At 42.7% G+C, this 19947-nt stretch overlaps 1 protein-coding gene across 4 annotated transcripts in view; it reads right to left on the reverse strand.

The window, feature by feature from the left end:
• The window catches only part of ANK3 (ankyrin 3), a 677213-nt gene that overhangs the window by 313275 nt on the left and 343991 nt on the right, over window positions 1-19947 (reverse strand). The window contains exon 1 of one of the 4 annotated variants that reach the window (XM_029244867.1): window positions 14728-15384. The exons of the other annotated variants lie outside the window; for them this stretch is intronic. Coding sequence (XP_029100700.1) covers window positions 14728-14841 — 114 coding nt within the window. The 5' untranslated portion in view covers window positions 14842-15384. Of the gene's footprint in view, window positions 1-14727; window positions 15385-19947 lie in introns of those variants that run through there. 4 annotated transcript variants of the gene reach the window in all.

Below are 19947 nucleotides of genomic sequence, written 5' to 3' on the forward strand. Positions count from 1 at the left end.
CGGGAAAGAGAGTCATTCCAGCTAGAACCAGGCTTAACTAGTGGATCTGTGGGAAATGACATTGCAGATGCTGGCTCTGGTTTGAGAACGGAGGACCCTGAATGTGACGCTAAGGAACCACCAGAAAGAAGAAGAGGTGAAAATGAGAACACCGTGGTTTCAGGAAAAGATGAAGCCGCACTGTCCTTTGTGCCATTTTTCATAATAACAAAGATTGAAATGAACTCAATATATTAAAAAATGGGATCAGTTGGATACAATGTGGTACATCCATTAAGTAGGATACTATATAGATCCACTGAAAGCCTTACAGAAATATATTTATTGACATGAACATACGTTCATATTGTATTGTTCAGTGAGAAAAAAATGAGGTCACAAAATAGGAGATACCGCTATTGCCTCCTTTCTATTAATTCTGGGGAAAAAGGGCAAGAGAAGGAAAGGAAGAAAAGGGAAAGAAAGAGGAAAGAAGACACTAAGTATATCCACGCATAGAAAAAGACTGGGAAGACATATTTCAAAAAGGTCACAGTAATGCTCTCAGGGCGATCTTGGCCTCCCTGTGTGGAATGTCGTGTTTACAATGGACAGCAATAATTTACACGGTAAGAATAACTAAAAGGACTCAGAGAACATCCTAGGAGATGACAAGTAATACAGCAGGGGGTAAAAGTGGCACAACCGGCATTAAATACTGTCAAAGGCTCTCAAACAAGTCTTCTGTGATTGGACAGTAATATTTAGCAAGACACCCTGTCTGTCCGTGGTTTGCCTACGTCTCTTTCTTTGTCCCTGGGAAACGTGTATCAGAGACAGGCTCTGACACACTTAGAGGAGAGTCGCTAAAACTGAACTTGCGCTGGCTGCTTTCCTCCAGGTGGATTTCACTCCGGGAGCCAAGGAGCAGCTACCAGTGCGAGACCTTTAACGGGAAGGCAAAGGTAAACCCATGAAGGCCGACCCAGGGAAAAGGACTGGATTCTCACTCAGCCTGGCAAGTCCACCAAGCAGACGGAGACACCTGCGTTGGATGTTGGGTGCCCCGTGCTGAGTGATCTTGGGAAAGCCCTGCACCTCCCAAGGACCCCAGTGTCCCACACCACCTTCAGTGACCACCTTCAATGCTCTAGCCACAAACCACATTTCTTCCGAATGGAAACTAATGAAATCTGGCTCCGGGTTTAACTGTCCTCTGTGGAATCTGTCTACCTATGGCATGAATATATATATATATATATATATATATATGAAATGTATATGCATAGAGAGAGTATATAATATAGATGTAAATATAAAATTATTATTACATTTTATATAAATATCTATTTTTTCTCTACATACACATATACTCTTTTTTTTTTTTTGCGGTACGTAGGCCTCTCACTGTTGTGGCCTCTCCCGTTGAGGAGCACAGGCTCCGGACGCGCAGGCTCAGCGGCCATGGCTCACGGGCCCAGCCGCTCCCCGGCACGTGGGATCCTCCCGGACCGGGGCACGAACCCGTGTCCCCTGCATCGGCAGGCGGACTCTCAACCACTGCGCCATCAGGGAAGCCCTACACATATACTCTTTACTTTTTACCCCCTGCTTTATGATTAACTTCAGCAAACTTAAGTTCCCCATTTTAACTGACAACTCTCACTAAATATGCTCAGGCTAGAACAAGACTCTCATTTCTTCCAAGTGGACCAGGGAAAGAGGAAAGGAGTGGGGAAGTGGGAGGAATTAACATTCGTTGAATCACTGCTCTGTACCAGATACTTCACGATCAATTTAATTTTGTCTTCATAACCTCTCTTTGCACTAGGTGTTATTAAGGAAGAGGGCACGGAGGCCCAGAGAGGTTAAGTAACCACCTTGAGACTACTCAGCAAAGAAGTGACAGTGGTGAGATTCAAATCCAAGCCTGTGTGACTCCACAGCTCACAACCAGACCATTTGCTCTTTCCACAGAAAATCAGTTTTCCTATTATTTCAGAGATCCCCAACAGCACTTAAAAAAAAAAAAAAAAAAGAGGCTGGATTAGGCACTATAGGCAGACACAGCACAGATCGTATTAATAATTTAGGTTCCACTAAAGCTGAAATGAAGCTCTAGGAAAGCAGGTCAAAGCCCAGAATGCCGAATGCACCTAAGAACACTCTCCCTTCCTGACACTGCAAACCAAATCCTAACTAATCCACCAGAAAATAAAAAGATCATGCTCATCAAATGCCAAATGGATGGCTACATAATTATTTTAATCTTATCCCACAGAAAATCCACTAAAACGTGTTATGTAAAATCAAATGACAACCAGCCAGTGAAGACAAGGCTCCTCCATGGAAAGCTCGGAAAAAGACCAGGATCTGGACCCACACACAGAGGAACAAGAGAAAGCCCGGCTGTGTTAACCACACCAAATGTCTGCAGAGAATCTCCGCCAGGGCTCACATTAACCAGGTCATAACACAGTCACCAGGGAAAATACCTATTTTCAATGTATTCATGGTCACCCTCAAAGATCCAATTTCAGCTAAGACAAGGCACAATCAAAACCTTTTGAAACGAATCACAGACCGGAAATGAGAAGGATGATGGTGATCACTAATGAAGACAAGCGAATATGTGCATTTCACATGCCTGAATTACCAGTCTTAATGCATTAATTCCATTTGGAATGAATGTGGATGGAATCAATGTGCATAACGAAACCATTTATTTTTAGATGGCAAACAACGACGCCAGACGAAGAGGCCTAGTAAAGCGGGGATCGTTAACAATGGCCATTCTTCAAAGGGAAGAAATTAACTGCATTCAGCTTTTTTTTTTTTTTTGCGGTACGCGGGCCTCTCACTGCTGTGGCCTCTCCTGTTGCGGAGCACAGGCTCCGGATGTGCAGGCTCAGCGGCCATGGCTCACGGGCCCAACCGCTCCGCGGCACGTGGGATCTTCCCGGACCGGGGCACAAACCCGTGCCCTCCGCATCGGCAGGCGGACCCTCAACCACTGCGCCACCAGGGAAGCCCTGCATTCAGCATTTTTAAACATCAGTATGGTTATCCTCCTGTTACTTTAGGGCGGGCAAATGTATTTTGAGTGTTGACAGAGCTAAGTAAATATACTCATGGTGTTGCTGAATTAGGCGGCCGTGACCAAGCCACTTGCACACAGGGACAGCAGGTCTTCACAGGAGAGGGAGGGAGCAGTGGGCAGTGTGGGGTTCAGTGACCTCAGAACCTTCCAGCACATCCTCTCTCCTTCACCTCTCAGCAGCCAGGTAGCAGGAATGTAGCCGGGAATTATGAGGCTGGACATGTTGAGGATTTACTAATAGAAAACAAAATGAATTGTTCAAGGTCATGGCTTGGACAAATGTTGCTTCCCTGGACTATGGGAAATCCATGGTGCGAATGTCAGTTATGATCTTTTTGTACCTGATTCAAAATTGCTGTGCTTTGCAATAATACTTAAAGTCCCCGTGTAACACTGGAAGGTAAAAACATAGAGCTTAAGTCATGCATCATTATTTAAAAAGCACTTCTTATCTAGTACTTACCACAGTAAAACAAATGAATGATAACATTGGCGACAGGGAGGCATAAAAATGATTTAGAAACTGATTAGAAAGTAAAATAACGAAAAATGAAAGTAAAAGGCTTCTCCAAATGCGAGAAGATTACATGACTGGTGAGTAATCTGTAGGCAGAACAGTGAAATAGGGGTGGGGGAAGGCCTTCGAGTCTGACAGCCATGGTTCAAGTTCTGCCTCGCCTTTTTGCTCTCTGTTACTTATAAATTCAATGTCTGAGCCTCATTCTCCTGATCTGCAAAATGAGAATAAAGCCACCTAACTCAGAGGGTTCATGTAAGTATTAACAGAGATAACAGCCTTTGGCACCTACCAATTATTTTACTGTAAATGGCACCTAACTTTTTATTTTATACTGGAGCATAGCCGATTAACAATGTTGTGATAGTGTCAGGTGCACAGCAAAGGGACTCAGCCATACGTATGCATGTATCCATTCTCCCCCAGACTCCCCTCCCATCCAGGCTGCCACAAAACATTGAGCAGAGTTCCCTGTGCTATACCGCAGGACCTTGTTGGAACCTAACTTTTGCTAGTGAGTTTCCTGTTGATTCACTCTGAGGCTCGCTAGTAAAGCCTAAAATCATCTATTCTAACTAATACAATTTTTGGAGACTCCGATTTTTACCAACTCCCCTCCCCAAATTAAAGTTTTTTACCCATTGTTCTTATTGTCAAGGACAAAAAGGAGTTATCACTTCATAAGGCCTAAGAGATCTTTTCTGTCCTGATGATGACAAAAGAATCTGGCAAAGCAATGGTGACTCAAATTCTAACATTTTGTCTACGTCATCAGCTGAAGTAGATTTTTGATGTTGGTGTTAATTTCTTACCATCCTACAAAACCGTAATTTTTAATCTCTGAAATTTCATCTGTTTTGAGGCCCTGAGTGGGTTATTTAAAGCCAGCTTCTTCCACAGTTTTCTTATTAAAAAAATGATAAGCATGAGATGGAAGGCATCAGCAAACACGTGGGAATATACTCATTTCAAAACCCAAGAAATTAGCCAACGCAAAATGATTTCACCGCTTATCTTGGAAAATACCAACATTTGGGAATTAATTATATTTACATTACTTTATTGTACCATTAGCACGATTATGATTTTGTTAAGGTGGGATGCATTTCAAGTAAATGTGTGAAGTGAAAGTGGCTTGAAGTTATGTAAATTGATTTATCACATTCAATATTACCAGCCTCCCATGCTCCATGCCCCATTTTGTACTTTTCTTTTGGTGGGGGAAGAGATAAATCACAAGAGGCATTCTATTAGGAATTTTCTAGGGAGCAGAAACCCCAGCAAGGCATCCCATAGTCCAGGAAAGACTGATTTCAGTATTCCGGGAAAATTGTGATCAGGCTGATCTGGGTCTGAACTCGAGCTTTATACTTGCCAGTTGTGCAAGCCTGGGCTTGCTGAAACTTTCAGAGTGTAACTCCCCTAATACAGAGAATGAGGATAATACCACCCATGCGTGAGGATACAATACGATACTCAAAGCACTTGATAGACTGCCCGGCCCACGGTAGCTCCTCAATGAATTATAGCTCGATAAATGAAAGGGTAAATTATGTTCCATATACTTTTACTGTTCAGTATCTCACTGTACAGTCCTCTTCAAAAAGTGAAAAAAAATCACAGAGTCTTTAATAAAAATGTCTTAGGAGAGAAGTCCAGGTTTCAGGTTCGGTTTTTCTATTTGGTTTAGGGTGAAGGAGAGAGTTTAAACACACAGGTAATTCTTAGTGGCAGATACTGAACTGGGCCAATCTGGTCCAAGGCAGGGTAACATGCTGTGTCTGACTGAAAATGGTAGAGGCCCTTCTCGGTGGCAGTGTGCGAAAGCAGGGAGAAGAGAATGTGCTGGAAAAGGAAGACAGTCCACAGGCCACTTTGGGTTCTGAAACCAGGTATAAAAGGTGATGACTTTATACTGGCCAGATTATCCACTCTTCCTTCGGTCCCCAACTATCCTGCAACTCTCTTTAATGGCCATGCTCCCTAGAAGGGGTGATAATTTACTTGGTAATGAAACACAGTATATGTATCTTATAGACATATTGTACAGGTAACGTTTTGTTTCTTCTCATTAATTATAATGTATAAACTCTCCAGTGAAGATTGTTTCATTCAGCCCAATTAAGTACTTTCCCTCTATAAATATTTCAACCTTCATGCCCAAATCTGCAAAATAAAGTTCATTTGCTAAAAGAATTATCTGATACCTCTACCTGTACATATGGTTCTTAAGCTTTCTTTAATATCTACCTAGGCTATCATTTAACTACTGAGAGAAGCTAATTAATAATAGTGTTAATGAATGGAAAACGTATTTAACATATGAGTCTTTGGGAGGATTTCTCAAAATGACAGATGTCAACTCCCTGAGGGCTACAGAAGAGTTTGCAAAGAGCTGAACTGCAGGACTCAAATGACTGAGGATACAAGTCTATGAGTAAAATTTCATTCATCAAGTAATTTGAGTACTTCCTGGGCGTAAAGCTTCTTCAAAACATTCCCCCTTTTCTTTTTCTCAGTTCCTCTGCCCCCTTCTTGGCTACAGTCACTTGATTACGTTTGAGAGCCCACACTATAAGGGAAGCTAGGAGACCTTGTAAGGGCTCCCTTTATGCCAGGAACTTGGCAAAACGCCTTTACGGTATTTCTACTCTTAATGATATGTATGCAAGTAAAGGATTAATAGCCCCATTTGACCAAGGTAGAAACTGAAGCCCAAAGAAATTTAGTTTAAGGCCACACAGCTAATCAGAAGTGGCTGCCATGTGAACTCACATCTAGCCCCAAAGCGCATTCTTTCCAGAACCATGAACTGTAGTACTTAGCTCTCTCCCCACATCTTTCTCCTTATTGCTTGCCTACTTTGTTTTTAATCCTCTACTAAACAAAATTGCCCATTTACCTCTTCCACTGTCTAGAGTTCTTACAAAATTATCTTTCATTAGGATAAAAGAATGCTGTTTATATTAACATCACAAGGGTCTTGGGCATCTACATGTAAATTATAAATGTTTCCATGTCACTGACTTCCAGTCACTAGAAAATCTTGGGCTTCTTTCCATCCAACCCTCTCTAGCCAACCCCTCTCTCCCAGTCCTTTTCCAGGCAATCCGCATATCCTTCTCATATGGTGATGGTGCGAGTTGCCTTTTGTTCTGCCTAAAGGCAAGCCCCAGAGCTGGCAGATATGAACATTAGTCTCTACCCATTCTCATGGGCTTCATCTAAATTCAAACGGAACTGGTGATATGATCCTCATTAGTGGAAGGCCACCTAAGACTGAGAAATAATTCACTGGAACCAACTAAATCTAAATTGAAATCTACACATTTTATAGGCAGCTCCTATATTTGGGAATGATGGACTTTTCTAGTTCATGACACCACTTTGGGTCCAGGAAAGCATAATCTTGAGTGAATGGGATAAGCGCCAGAAAAAAGTGATTTATATGTAAAAGATTCAAGCTTGATTTCCATTGCTTTGCTTTCAACTCTTCTGCTTTTCATTTGTACAAACTAGAAACAACAATTTGGGTAAAATTAGAGCAGACTGCTTGTTTCCAAATGTTACCTTTCTATAGAAATATCTCTAGAATAAAGTTTGGATTACGTAACTGACAGTGTAACGTTGTATTTAGACATTCTCTTTCAATATTTAACCTATATATTAGTCAATAGGTATAAGCTAATGATTCTTTTTATTGCCAGTGACTGAATTTCCCTTAAAAATTCTTTTAAATGTAGAATTACACTAACTTAAGTGTAATGGTTTACACAACATTTAGACTTTGCAGTTAAATTTAAATGATTAATTTATAAAACTCCCAATTACTAAATAACTTTTAACATTTCAAAGGTGATAACTCTTCTCTTGACATAAGAATTCACCATAGATGTCTATTAATAAGAACCTCCCTTAAAATAATCTCTTCTGTAGAGGTTCTGATGGCCCAAGCAAGGGACTTAACAACCACAGAGACCCTGGCCTTAAGCCCAGCTATTTCTGTAACTGAGGCAAGTTACATAACAAACTTAAGCTTAGGCTAATACCTCTGTACATGTGGATAACATTATGGAATAGTGTTGACATAAATTCAGATAAGATGAGGAATGCAAGAGGCACTCAGCCCATTGGAGGCCCACTAAAAAATACTCATTTTCTACTTCAGTCCTTCACCCCAACCTGTGTAGAGTAATACAAGCAGAATCCCAAAGAGAGCAAGCAGATGGACCTACAGCTTCCATCCTTTATCTTACCAGTTCCCCGTACAGGGACAGGCACAATGGAGGTGCACAATACATTTGTATTAAATGAACAGATGCAGGTAAAATGTGATATGATTGATGCAAACTTTTCTTATAACTGTAAAGAACTTAAAACACTGCCAAATCCTCATTTTCCTCAAGCATACCTATGAAAAGGTAACACTTTTCCATATTGAAATTCAATAAAACACACATATACACACAATAATATACCATCATGCCAAAGGAAAATTAAAAGACAGAAAAGGTCAAGGGCCTGGAGAGTGAGGAAGGAACAGTTCAATCGCTGCAGTATGTCGGCGACAAAACTAACAAAAAGAACTTTAAAATAACATATTTGGACATTAATAAATGTAGAATTTATCCCTAACGTGATCCTGTACTGGTTATAAAGGTAATTGATCAAGAGCAAGCCAGTGTCTTAAGTCTTGGGCTTTACTGGGGAGGAGTATTATATACATCTATTTTGTAGTACTAGGTTATAAGCAATCATTTCGAAGCCATAATTAATCACATTATGATACACTGCTATAAAATCATTCCTGATCTATGTTCAGCATAAAGGTACGAGTTATTTTGGCTCTAATCTAATAGCATCACGTTTTTTTGTTTTTTTTTTTTAACGAACAGATGACTTTACTGAGGAAAAAAATTGTACCGTGATGGTAACAGAGTACAGAGAACCAGTCGGCTGACAAGTCTTACTGCACCGCCTCCCGACGCCTAAATCTCTGGCACACCAAAGGACAAAGGTTTACAGCCTTGCCTCTGAGAGAGCTAAGCCTTCTTCCATCCATCCCTTTCCAAATGGGGAAGAGTGAAGACAGGGCAGCAGCAGCCTGATGTGCTCCTATAGGGAGCTTACCTGCCCCGCTTCAGTGAGCTGACTTGTTGGCACAATCCTTCTTGAAGCCTCAGGTTGGAAACAGTCCATTCATTCTTCTGTTTATGTGTCTGTTCATTATGAACAGACACAACAACTACCACTCTCTGACTCTTACTTTGTGCCAAGCGCTGTTCCAATACTAATTCACTGACATCTTATTACAACCCTGTGGCTAAGTACATACTATTATTGTTTTCATTTTGCAGGTGAAGAGACTAAGGCATCGAAAGGTTAAATAAATCCCCCAAGAACACAGCAGCTAAGTGACAGCACCAGCACCTGAACTCAGTCTGACCCTACAGTCCATGTTCCGAAGCATGATACCGCCTCTCATCCACCCATCCGTCCTGCCAGCCACCCAGCCACCTTTCTCCCTCCCTCCCTTCTCTTCCCCCAACCCTCTCACTGAACCACCTGCTCTGCAAGCCTCAGTTTGGTAGTAGGTGAGTACGATACCACCTCTGCCCTCAAGGAGCTCATAGTTTCCTGGGTAGGACACACATGTAAACACATAATTACAGTGCAGAGTGTCAAGTGTGTTGAGAGAGAAACCGGGCTCCCTAGATATCTGGAGTCTGTGGACTCAGCAAAGCAGGAAACAGACTACGTTCCCTTTGTCCCAAAAAGGTCCATACAATCCTCTTCCCCAAAGTCCAGGTGCTGCAGTAAATGCCTCACCTCGCCTGGCATCTCACATCATGGGTGCCACAGGTACCTAGGTAACCAGGCATGGGAGAGCCTGTAAAATGTCAGGAAGCACCAAGCTTCTGTGGCAAGAGATCACACTCAGTAGTTCAGGTCTCCCGAAATCTGTTCTCAAATCCTTCAGTTGCTTTAACTCTTAAAGAGACTGAGAGAGTCTCATTACAATAAACCCAGACTGACAGATTCCGAAGTCCTACGACCCAAGTTTAAGTCTAGGCCCTCCAGTTACTAGCCATATGACCTCAGGCAAGTTACTTAGTCTCTTTAAGCCGTGGTTTTAGCTATGAAAAATGGGGATGAAAATAATACCTGCCTCATAGAAAAGTTGTGAGAAAAAAATTGGATAATCCATGGGACTCACTCTGCACACTGCCTGGTATACAGCAAGCACCTCAGACACTGTTATGTTTTTACAGCAACATGTCTTTGAGGATTTGATATCCTGGTGTTGGTAATTTTTCACTTTATTTTTCAAAATTAAAAAAAAAAGAAATTCCTGAGGTAGAACATTAAAATGTATTTCAGAGGGTAAGAAAAAGAGGCTCACTATGATACTGGATTACTTAGAGATATAAAGCCTGTTATTCAAGGTTCCAGATGTTTAGAAAATGGCTTATCTTTTAGAAGATTCTCTGACTCGAGCCCACTTTGATGTGTAGCTGTGAAACATTAACTACATACACAGTACAGTGTAGTAGTTAAGAACACAAGCTGGAGAGTTAGGCTACCCAAATTGCAATCTCCGCTCTGTCATGAATTAGTGTGGAGACTTTGAGGGAACAGCTTAAAGGCTCATGCCTCAGTTTTCTCATCTGTAAAATGGGGATAATAGAAATACTTTCTTCGCAGGGTTGTTGTGAAGATTAAATGAGCCTCCACCTAAAAAAGCAATTTAATAACACCCTACCCGGTGCATTTTTTTTAAGAGGTCAAGAAATGTCCTGGGAGAAAAGAAATGAATCTGGGAAATTTAATTCTTCATCTTCCGCTTCAAGCCAGAAACTTGGCAGTTACCCTAGAATCCGATCTCTCCCTCTCACATCCTACACACAATCCACTGCCAAGTTCTACTGAGTCTTCCTCTAAATATCTCTCGTATGCAACACCCGCTTCTCCATTGGCATCATCTCTGCCCTGGTTCAGACCCTCAGCATCTCTCATGCCTGCATCACCGTCGGTGCTTCCTGACGGCTTTCCCAGCTGCTGTCTGCAACACTGATGCTTGAGGGATGGTTCTAAACTCAGAAAATTCTTCGGTCTCCTCTCCCTACCATCACCACCAAAGATGATTTAAGTCCGTCTCTCCTTTGAGCAGGTTAATTTCCAATCCCGTAAGATGGCAAACAAAGACTTTCGTGATCTGGCCCCTGGCTACTTTTCCAGCCATTTTTCCTGCCATATACTCATGTCCCCTTTTCTCCAAAATACCGTTTGTTTCTCACACACCTGAATGTTCTCTCATACTTGAACAGCTGTGGGCCTGGGATTCCTGTCCTTCTGCTTGTCTATCTCGCTCACTCCTCCTCCAAGGTTCAGCTATGCTGAGAACCTTCTGTGAGCCCATTCGAGTTGAACTGGGGGTCTTACTGTGGCTCCTTATCTGTAGGGTATCTGATGGTGCTCTTCTCTTCCTCCCCGCTCTGCAGGGAGCTACCATACCGTTGCCACTCTGCCTTGTTTAGCTTTGTCTCCAATGGGGAATGCAACGGCTGATGCCAGAAATCACTCAATAAATATTTACTGAATGAATGCACGAATGCAGAAATGAAGCCGTGAAATAGTCACTCCTGCTTTGCCACTGAACAGCTGTATGAGTTTGACACCAATATCAGAAAGGATATTAATCACAGAATTAACTGCTACTTTATCCTGGTATATTCCTGTGTCAGTCATACAGAGAGAGAAGGGAATTCCATAAATGTTTCTTTTTTTTAGTATAAATTTTCATGGGTCACCTCAAAGTTGTTGCTTTTTTTTTTTTTTGACAGGATGTATTAAGTACATACAAGCCTACATAAAAAATACTGAATAAATAAAGGTCGATTCTCCTAATACTCCTCAATATTGAAATGTATGTTATAGCTCATGTGGAGAGAGGGCAAACCATGTAGGTAATATGGCACCAGAAGCCAACAGCAACAAGGAAAGTATGGGGCTGAAGAGCGTTTGTGAGTCTAACCCTTGTGGGTTCATGGTGGCTTGGACCCTCTACTGACCACCACCTGTGCGCCAGGGACCTGCTGGGTGCAGGAGATACAGAGTTCCTCCCTGCAAGTTGCTTAGTGAGGGCATAGATCCAATACGGACCCACCCAAAGGTGCTGTCTACCTTTGTCATGCCTCCCACTTGCTGCCAAACTAAGTCCCTCAGGAGAGAAGGAGGATGAAGGGGGACATATATCAGGGAAGGGCAGTGGGAAGTGTGGGCAAGGAACTTTTACACTAGATACGCATTGAAACTTTTTTTTTCTGCTTAAAGTCAGAAAACTTGATGATAAATGATTAAGGGTTCATCTATCTAGACGAATTTCCTTTCAACAAACAGGAAGATTTTCTTTTTCTTGACACGAAAGTTGTGATGCCAAGAAGAAAATATATCATTATTAAAATTCAACTAATTATAAATTCCTAGAAGTTTCCTACTTTTTGACAGCTAACCACTTATTCATGGTTCTCAATATTCAAAATATCCAAATGTACAACTCACTGGGTTTAAAAACACTGATGAAACCTGAATCCTATGTTCATTTGACACGTGTATTATGATTTGATTATAATGCTTAGTAACGTCCCGTACTGTAGGATTCTGTGTCACAGAGATATAATCAAGAAAAGTTCACCTTCGGCTTGCTCAAACCTGAACTGCAGGGGTACCATGAGTCAAATTCCTTATTTTATAAACTAGATACTCTTAAGTTTTTCTTCTGTGTTTGGTGATTTTATGAGAGTGCTCACTCTTCCCTTATGTAATTAAAAGATCCTAGAGGATATTTCTGCATATGAGGAAGAGCAGTGATTCCCATAGCAACCCACAACGTATTTAAAAGCAGCTTTTCCCATTGACATGGGGCTGACAACATGCAACAAAGTAGCCCAGAAGCCTGAATTAGGATTTTAGGAAAAGGTAGGAAAAAGAAACTCAAAGTTGAAACAATTCACTCTGGAGAGAGTAAGTGTTACATATGCTATGTCACGAAGGAGATCTAGATTGTGTCTTCAAAGTCGTTTAATCTTAACTTTGCAAATTAGAAGCAGTCCATGCGATCATTTGACTATGAATTAAATCTTCTGTAATACAGGTACCTTTGATAGGGAATATACACACTATATTGTGTTATGGATTAACAAGCGCAACAGCAATGAAAGTGTTATCCACCAGCCCCTTTCTGTATCTCCTCTGTGAATGCCCCGAGAACAAAACATTTAAATCTGCCTGCACGTTGACAATAGCGATATTGATATTTCTCCATGCTCCCTTCTGGTTGCTAAGAGATTTACATTGGACAGACTCTGTTGTACTCATAACAAAGCATTTTGGTCCACAAAGCATTTGCTTCAGCTCAGTGACCCCAGAAACTCCCTTTGCCTCACCCCTTCCCTCTTTTGCTTCTAAGTCAAATTGGGGGACGAGGCACAAGCAACGGACCTGGCATTGCTCCCACAGGAAACTGCTATCCATAAGCCTGGCTTGGCTAATAACTCTTAAGTACACTATCGACATCAATGATGAAACTGTATCTTTATACAGATGTATGTTCCTGGCCTCGTGTTTCTCAGAAGCTAGCTTACCATGGAGTTGGGGTGGGGGGGAGATGTGCAGAGAGGGGTCAAAACTACAGTGACCAACCCACAGACAAACCTAACTTCAGTAAAATTAGACCAGAACCTAGCAAACCATGGCGATCTCACAACAGCTCTGCTGTGCGAGGCTTTGAAATACACTTGCGGAGAATTTCCTCACTTAAGCTTGTACTTCCATGAAAATACGTTCAAGAAGTTTATTTACAAGAATCCCGAAGCAGGAACCATCTATATTTAACATCTTGCAGCAAAACCACTGCAGCCCTCCAAACTCAGTCTCAGAAAGTCTGCCAGGTAACAAAAGGCAGGGGGTAGATCCACACTTGGAAGAAAATGGCAAAGGCACCGAAAATATTCATGCTCACTCCTGAGAAAACGGGCATGTGGCGGATGAAATCTGCATGTCATTTGCCAAGCACAGGCATCACTGCTCAAAGCAAATGAAGATGCTCTTTCCTTTGGGAACTCTCACAAAGAGACATAAAAATGCTTTATGACCTATTCAGGTCACAGAGTTTTAGTCAATTTTTATTAATTGTCAAGGAAGAAAAGTGCTTTGGGGCCTCACTCCCCCGGTCGCTTTCTAGGAGTCATATTTAAGGGCACAGCCACCAAACAGTAAGTACTCCCAGGCTGTAATAAAACACAACTGACCTAGAATAGTCCTCCTATTTGCTCCCTTGCATTGGAACATCAGTAGAGGAGGATCGATGCCCATGCTTTGATCCAAAGCAATCAGTGTTGAAGGCTGCAAGTCCCTGCCCTGTCACGGGAATTCCTGCATTCAGGATAATCACTCCCAGACAGCACAGAAAGACCAGCCTGTCTGGTTTTAGCTGCACTTAACAAAAGAAAGTTATTTCCAGCAGTTTATGTCCATTGCACAACCTACCTAAAAGTACCTTATAGAAACGAGAGGCAGAGGGAGAGAAGAAACAAACAAACAAACCAAAAAAAAAAACAAAGCGGGAAGTGACTTTTCTGCTACATCTTTAAGGTCACAGATCTGCCTGAGAAATGCACACATGTGACACAGTTCTAGCACAAAAGCTCCTTTTCCACGAGACAGGACTGTAAGAAGTAAAAAGGCTGGTTCTCCAGCCTCTCCCTCAATCCTAAGCCACCGCAGTGCATTTCACCTTGACCGGGCTGGAAAGAAACTCCTTTTAACTCCCTTGCAACTCCTTTCTGTGTCATGGAAGCGTGCCCATGCCTATGTAAAGTGCAAGGCTTCCGCATGAGCACTGCAATCATCCCCACACAGGATAAAATCTTCCCTTGTCTTGCCCACCCTACACCGGTTGTCCACCATAGGGTTTCTATCGTCTGTTCCCGACTTACACACCCAACTTACACACCCAATTTACACTCCACACAGCACGTAAAAATAGCCCCGAATGCTTCTAACGGATGCCAAGAGGAGATTAAAACAAAAAGGATCCAGGCAAGATCTAGGCGCTGGCATACATAGCTACCTTTTTCTTCCGATCCCGGGACCGTTTGCGGTGTTTCCTTTTTTTCTCAGTCTCTTCTTCAGCATTGATTTCTAAATCCCTGTTTTTCTTTAATTGTGAGGCTGCATGAGCCATAATGCATTGAAAAAGATCCTCTCAAGCACGCAGGGCTTCCTGGTAGAAGGTGATATCTTCAGGCACCTTTAATCAGCCTTCCAGCAGCATTTCAATCAGTGGAGAGAAACCCTGGACCCGAAGCAGGAAGACATTCAAAATGCCAAGATGCTGGGGAAGCTGAAGCCTTAAAAACCCCAACGGCGGTCTCCAGGCTTAATCCTACACCTCCCTCTACCTGAACCTTTACACGAGAGTGCAGCCATCGTAATGCATTTAGCGTAGTGAAAAAGACAGCTGGGAGAGAGGAAGCTGTATTATGGCTGTATCCCCTGCCACCAGCTGGAAGTGTCTAAGTGATTCCTCGGAAGGGGGACTGCTGCAAAGGAGGCTTCTCCGAAAGGAAAAAATCAAGAGTCACCACACATGCAGGAGCAAAAATCCAGCACTAATTCTGAAAACCTATTTTAGAATCCTTCGAAAAAAAAGACAGGGCTGCAATTTATACATCACCACTAGGTCTGCACAGAGCAGAATTTAACCCATAATAGAATGGAGCAGTTCCTACTTTAGTGTCACTGCGGATGGTGACAAAATATATAAAATAAGATTTTACACAAGACACTCGATTTTGCTATGGAGACACTGACTGCATGATGGGGAAAACAATGCATGCACTGCCCGTCTCCACAGGGTGTCCTTTAAGCTGAACTATCAGCCTAAATGCATCTTATGGGGGAGGATGCACAGAGGGGCCTGCTGTCTCTTAAAAACAACACGCTGATTGCAACACATCATACGGCAAGCCGTGAGCATGCCGGTGTATGGAACAGATGCCTGATTCGGAGGAGTCCCCAGGACCCCCCTTCTCCTGCGGTCCGAGGGTCAGAGAATGGGAAATCTGTGCTGTAGTCAGGGGTTCTGAGTCGCTGAAATGTGGACTTGGCGTTCATGTCAGGGGGTGTGCTTCCATCACCTTACTATTTTTGCCACCTGAGTCCTCAATGACTGCAGCCTCTGAATATTCATGATGTGAAATAAAGTAGCAGCAGTGCTCAAGGCCTGCTGGGCTATCTTCTGCTAGGATGGACACACGCACTGGAAGAAATTTACTCAGTCAGGAACCGTTCCCACACACAAACACATGGTACCCACGCAGCTTTAGCAAGAAATGGCTGAAATGTCAGACTGGACCTAAAACCTTTTGGGTCCTGGTGAGAAAACCTAAATCCACCCAGAAAATGAGCAGGAAGAAAAAAGATGATGCTTCATTGAAAAGATTCCGTGTGTGTGCTTCTAACACTCAAGGCCCTTGATTTTGGAGATCAGTGCATTTGACTTTGCAGGACTGGCTGTTAAAAGGTGTGGAGACTGAAGCACAAGCGCAGAGGTGTTGTGCGAGGATGTGGTTGGGGGTCTCTGGAGCTGCGGCCCACCTACTTCATTAAGGGCCCCAAATGTGAATTCCTGCCAACGACTACTCACTGTATGTCTGATTTGGAGATCAAGGACCTTCCTCCTTCCTCCCTTGCAGGGGGTCTTATTTTCCGCTGGGCAGTGGCAGAAAATGGAAGGGAAAGGAGGACCATGGCCATGACCTTCCACTACCAGGGGACTGCACGCTCCTCTCGGGCCTCACTGCAAACCACATGAAAACCACTCTGGTCCAACATTCCCGAGGGCCTACTGCGTGCACTGATGCTCACGTGCTTGCCTTCCCACAGAAACTATCTACATGAGGGAAGAATCCTGGAAAGGTCCTCCACTGCCTACAAAACCAACATCTGACAAAAGGTGGAGGGGGAGGGGGAGGAAGGTGGGGGACGAAATGTGACTCAGATCCAAAAGTGATAAACTCTATTTGGATCTTCATAATAAAAATTAAGTGTGTTTTTTGTCAGAAGAATTTTTATTGTAATAGCAATAGGCGAGGCGGAGAAAAGAATAAAAAGTAAAACTTTTGTATGCTTTCTCCTGATAGAAATCATTCTGGACTTGTGAAGAGCATTTGTACAATTTCCTTTCCTTATTTTCAGTAAGCTGAAGTGGACAGGCAGCTTAAAAACTGGCTGATTTCCTACTGGCTCCAGGACCTTCCTTTTTTTCTTCCTTTATAGACACTAATGATACTTTAAAATATATTTATAAGCACCCTTGACCTTCTCCATCTAAGGCTGGCAAAGCTATACTTTCCCATTGATCTCTACCAGCAAAAGCATAGCTGGAAATTAGGAAAACAGGCTCAGGTATTTTTCAACTGGAATAATTCCTTGCTTTCCCCAAATGTTCAGAAGTTGAGAATCTGTCACAACTTTTACGCTACCATAATATGAATTTTTTGTTACATTGGAGTTTGTGGTAAGTGACTGACCCACCAAAAATAAATTCTAAGACATAGCTTGTTTAGATTTTCTTCCTTAAAGAAAATAGGGGCTTTTGTCCGCCATTTCTAAACTAGACGAACTTTAAACAGCATCACTGCCAAGGAGGGCAGCCCTGTGAGTCCTAGATTTGATGGTAATATTACTAAAAGCGTAGTCACCTTCTCCCTACCCAGCACACACCCTGGCAGGTAACTCTCATGCTCCTGGTATACTTACTCTCAACGCAAAGGCACTTACCCAAGATTGTCACAAATATTAGCTTTTATTCCTCCCAAACTGAATTGACAGTTCTGTCAACAATTCTAGAAAGCAAGACCTTATGATAGCTGAAACAAACAAGAAAAGAAGAAAACTTCATTCTTTGGCTGAAGTTTTATAAAACGTTTCCACTTCAGTCTCAAGAGACTGTTGTCTTCTGGGTGATGAGCAAATTAGTATGAATCTTCAAAGTAAAACTGTGCAGCTGGGGCTTCCCTGGTGGCGCAGTGGTTGAGAGTCCGCCTGCCGATGCAGGGGACACGGGTTCGTGCCCCGGTCCGGGAAGATCCCACATGCCGCGGAGCGCTGGGCCCGTGAGCCATGGCCGCTGAGCCTGCGTGTCCGGAGCCTGTGCTCCGCAACGGGAGAGGCCACAACAGTGAGAGGCCCGCGAACCGCAAAAAAAAAAAAAAAAAAAAAAAAGTTTCCTCATCATCTTGTTCAAAATAATTCCTGATTTCTTACCAGCACTGACATGTTTCATCGAGCGTTCTACTTGTCCATGCGTTATTAGAGCATAAAACTAGCACAAAAAAGTAAAAATCACTTTCCAGTTTGGCATCTCGAGTAATGGTTATACCCCCCCAAATAAATTCTAATCCAGGAATCAAAACACTGTGACTAAATATGCCAATGAAAATAAAACCAAATCAATACACTAGACGTTTTCCCACTGCCAGGGGACTGTTTTCCCCTTAGTTCTGGCAAACTCCTTGCCAGGATTCCAAGACAAGCTTTGACTATTCTTCAGTCAATTAAACTACTCTTGGTTGTCATTTTATACTGTGTCTCCACATGGCTGAGCTGAGCTGACACACAAACAACAGTGTATTTGATTTCTGTGGAGGTGATACTGTCACTTGGTGATCTTGAAGTTCCAATAGTTTCAAAGTGCACTTTGAAAAAAAATATGACATAGCGATGTGGAGAAGTGGAGGGTGGGGAGTATATAGAAGAATGGGAAATGCGAGCAGGAAGAAAATGAAAAAGAGCGATTCTTCCAGTCACCAGGGAGGCTGCAGCATCCCAACCCTGCCCCCGGCTCTTGATAATGAGGAAAGTGCATGTTTTGATAGGCTGACAGCTATTTCGTGCTGCACCCACTTCAGTTCTCTTAGAAGCAGACCAGCCTCACCATAAGAGAGTCAAAATATTTTTCCTTCAGAAAGAAAAATGGATCCATTGTCATTGCATTAATTTTGGCGCCCTAGATAAAGATGATGTCAAGAGATCTTGAGCGGGTTCTGAACAACGTGGGGAACAAGAAAGAAAAGTACTAAACCTGTCAGTGGTTATAAATGACAAAAAGGCACCCTAGGAAATGCTTAACTCGTAGTCACAGACGATTCTTCATTTTCAGATGAGACACATGAAAAAAGAAAAAAGGCGGTGACTAAATCACACTGAGGGATTGGTGGTCCTTTCCACACTCCTTGTAGGAGCAGCACCTTTGGATAAATGAGCGCTGGCCTTGGTTCCATCTGTCTTTGCACTCGGTCTGCCCTCCGTCCCTGGAGCAGGCTGTCTGTCCAACTCACCAGCATGACCTCAGCCTGGAGCCAGCCAGCTGGTCCAAGCTGCCAGCTGCCTCTGCCACCTCCCATGGGCGGCAGGGGTAGGCGGCCGGGGACGGCTCCCCTGGGGCCCACTGGCTGGCAGAGAGAAGGGAATCCCTGGCTGTGCACGGAAGATCCCCTGCAGGCACAGGCCCCGGACTCTATCCCTCCCAAAGGAGGGAGCTGGCACTGCCTGGTGGAGGAGTGAGCGAAAAGCCGGCACTGAGAGCTGTGGACAATCGTACTGGACAAGCCACTTCCTCTCTGCGCCCCTGGTCCTATAGGAGGAGCAAGTGGGACCAGATGACCACAAAGACACCCACTCCGGAACGCAACATGCAGCGATCTGAAGTGGTAGAAGGTGGTGGGTGTTTGAAAAAAAAGGAAGATATATAGAAAAGGTTTATTTAAGAAGAGCTTACACTATTATATGTACAGGATAAATAATGAGGTCCCACTGTATAGCACAGGGAACTATAGTCAATATCTTGTGATACACCGTAATGGAAAAGAATATGAAAAAGAATATATGTACAACTGAGTCACTATGCTGTACAGCAAAAATTAACACGTTATAAATCAGCTATACTTCAATAAAATTTTTAAAAAAGGAAAGAGTTTACAATCTGGGCTGGCCAAAACAGTAGCCACCAGCCACATTTAGTGACTGGCAATAAAATAGTACTAGTGTGACTATAGAACTGAGTTTCTAAATTTTATTTAATTAAGAAATTTAAATTTAAAAACATTCTCCATTCAGATACTGGAACAAATTTAAGTGTTGGAACAATTTGGATATGTGAATCTACTATTTCAACTTTCAATTTTATGAAATAAAATACAGGTCAAGTATTCCTGATGATAATTTAGGACCCACATTGAGATATAAAATACACACTGGATTTCAAGACGGTATGAAAAAAAGCAAT

This window comes from Monodon monoceros, unplaced genomic scaffold (assembly GCF_005190385.1).
Source record: "Monodon monoceros isolate NGI ecotype Baffin Bay Population unplaced genomic scaffold, NGI_Narwhal_1 Super_Scaffold_4, whole genome shotgun sequence".
Lineage (NCBI taxonomy): Eukaryota > Metazoa > Chordata > Mammalia > Artiodactyla > Monodontidae > Monodon > Monodon monoceros.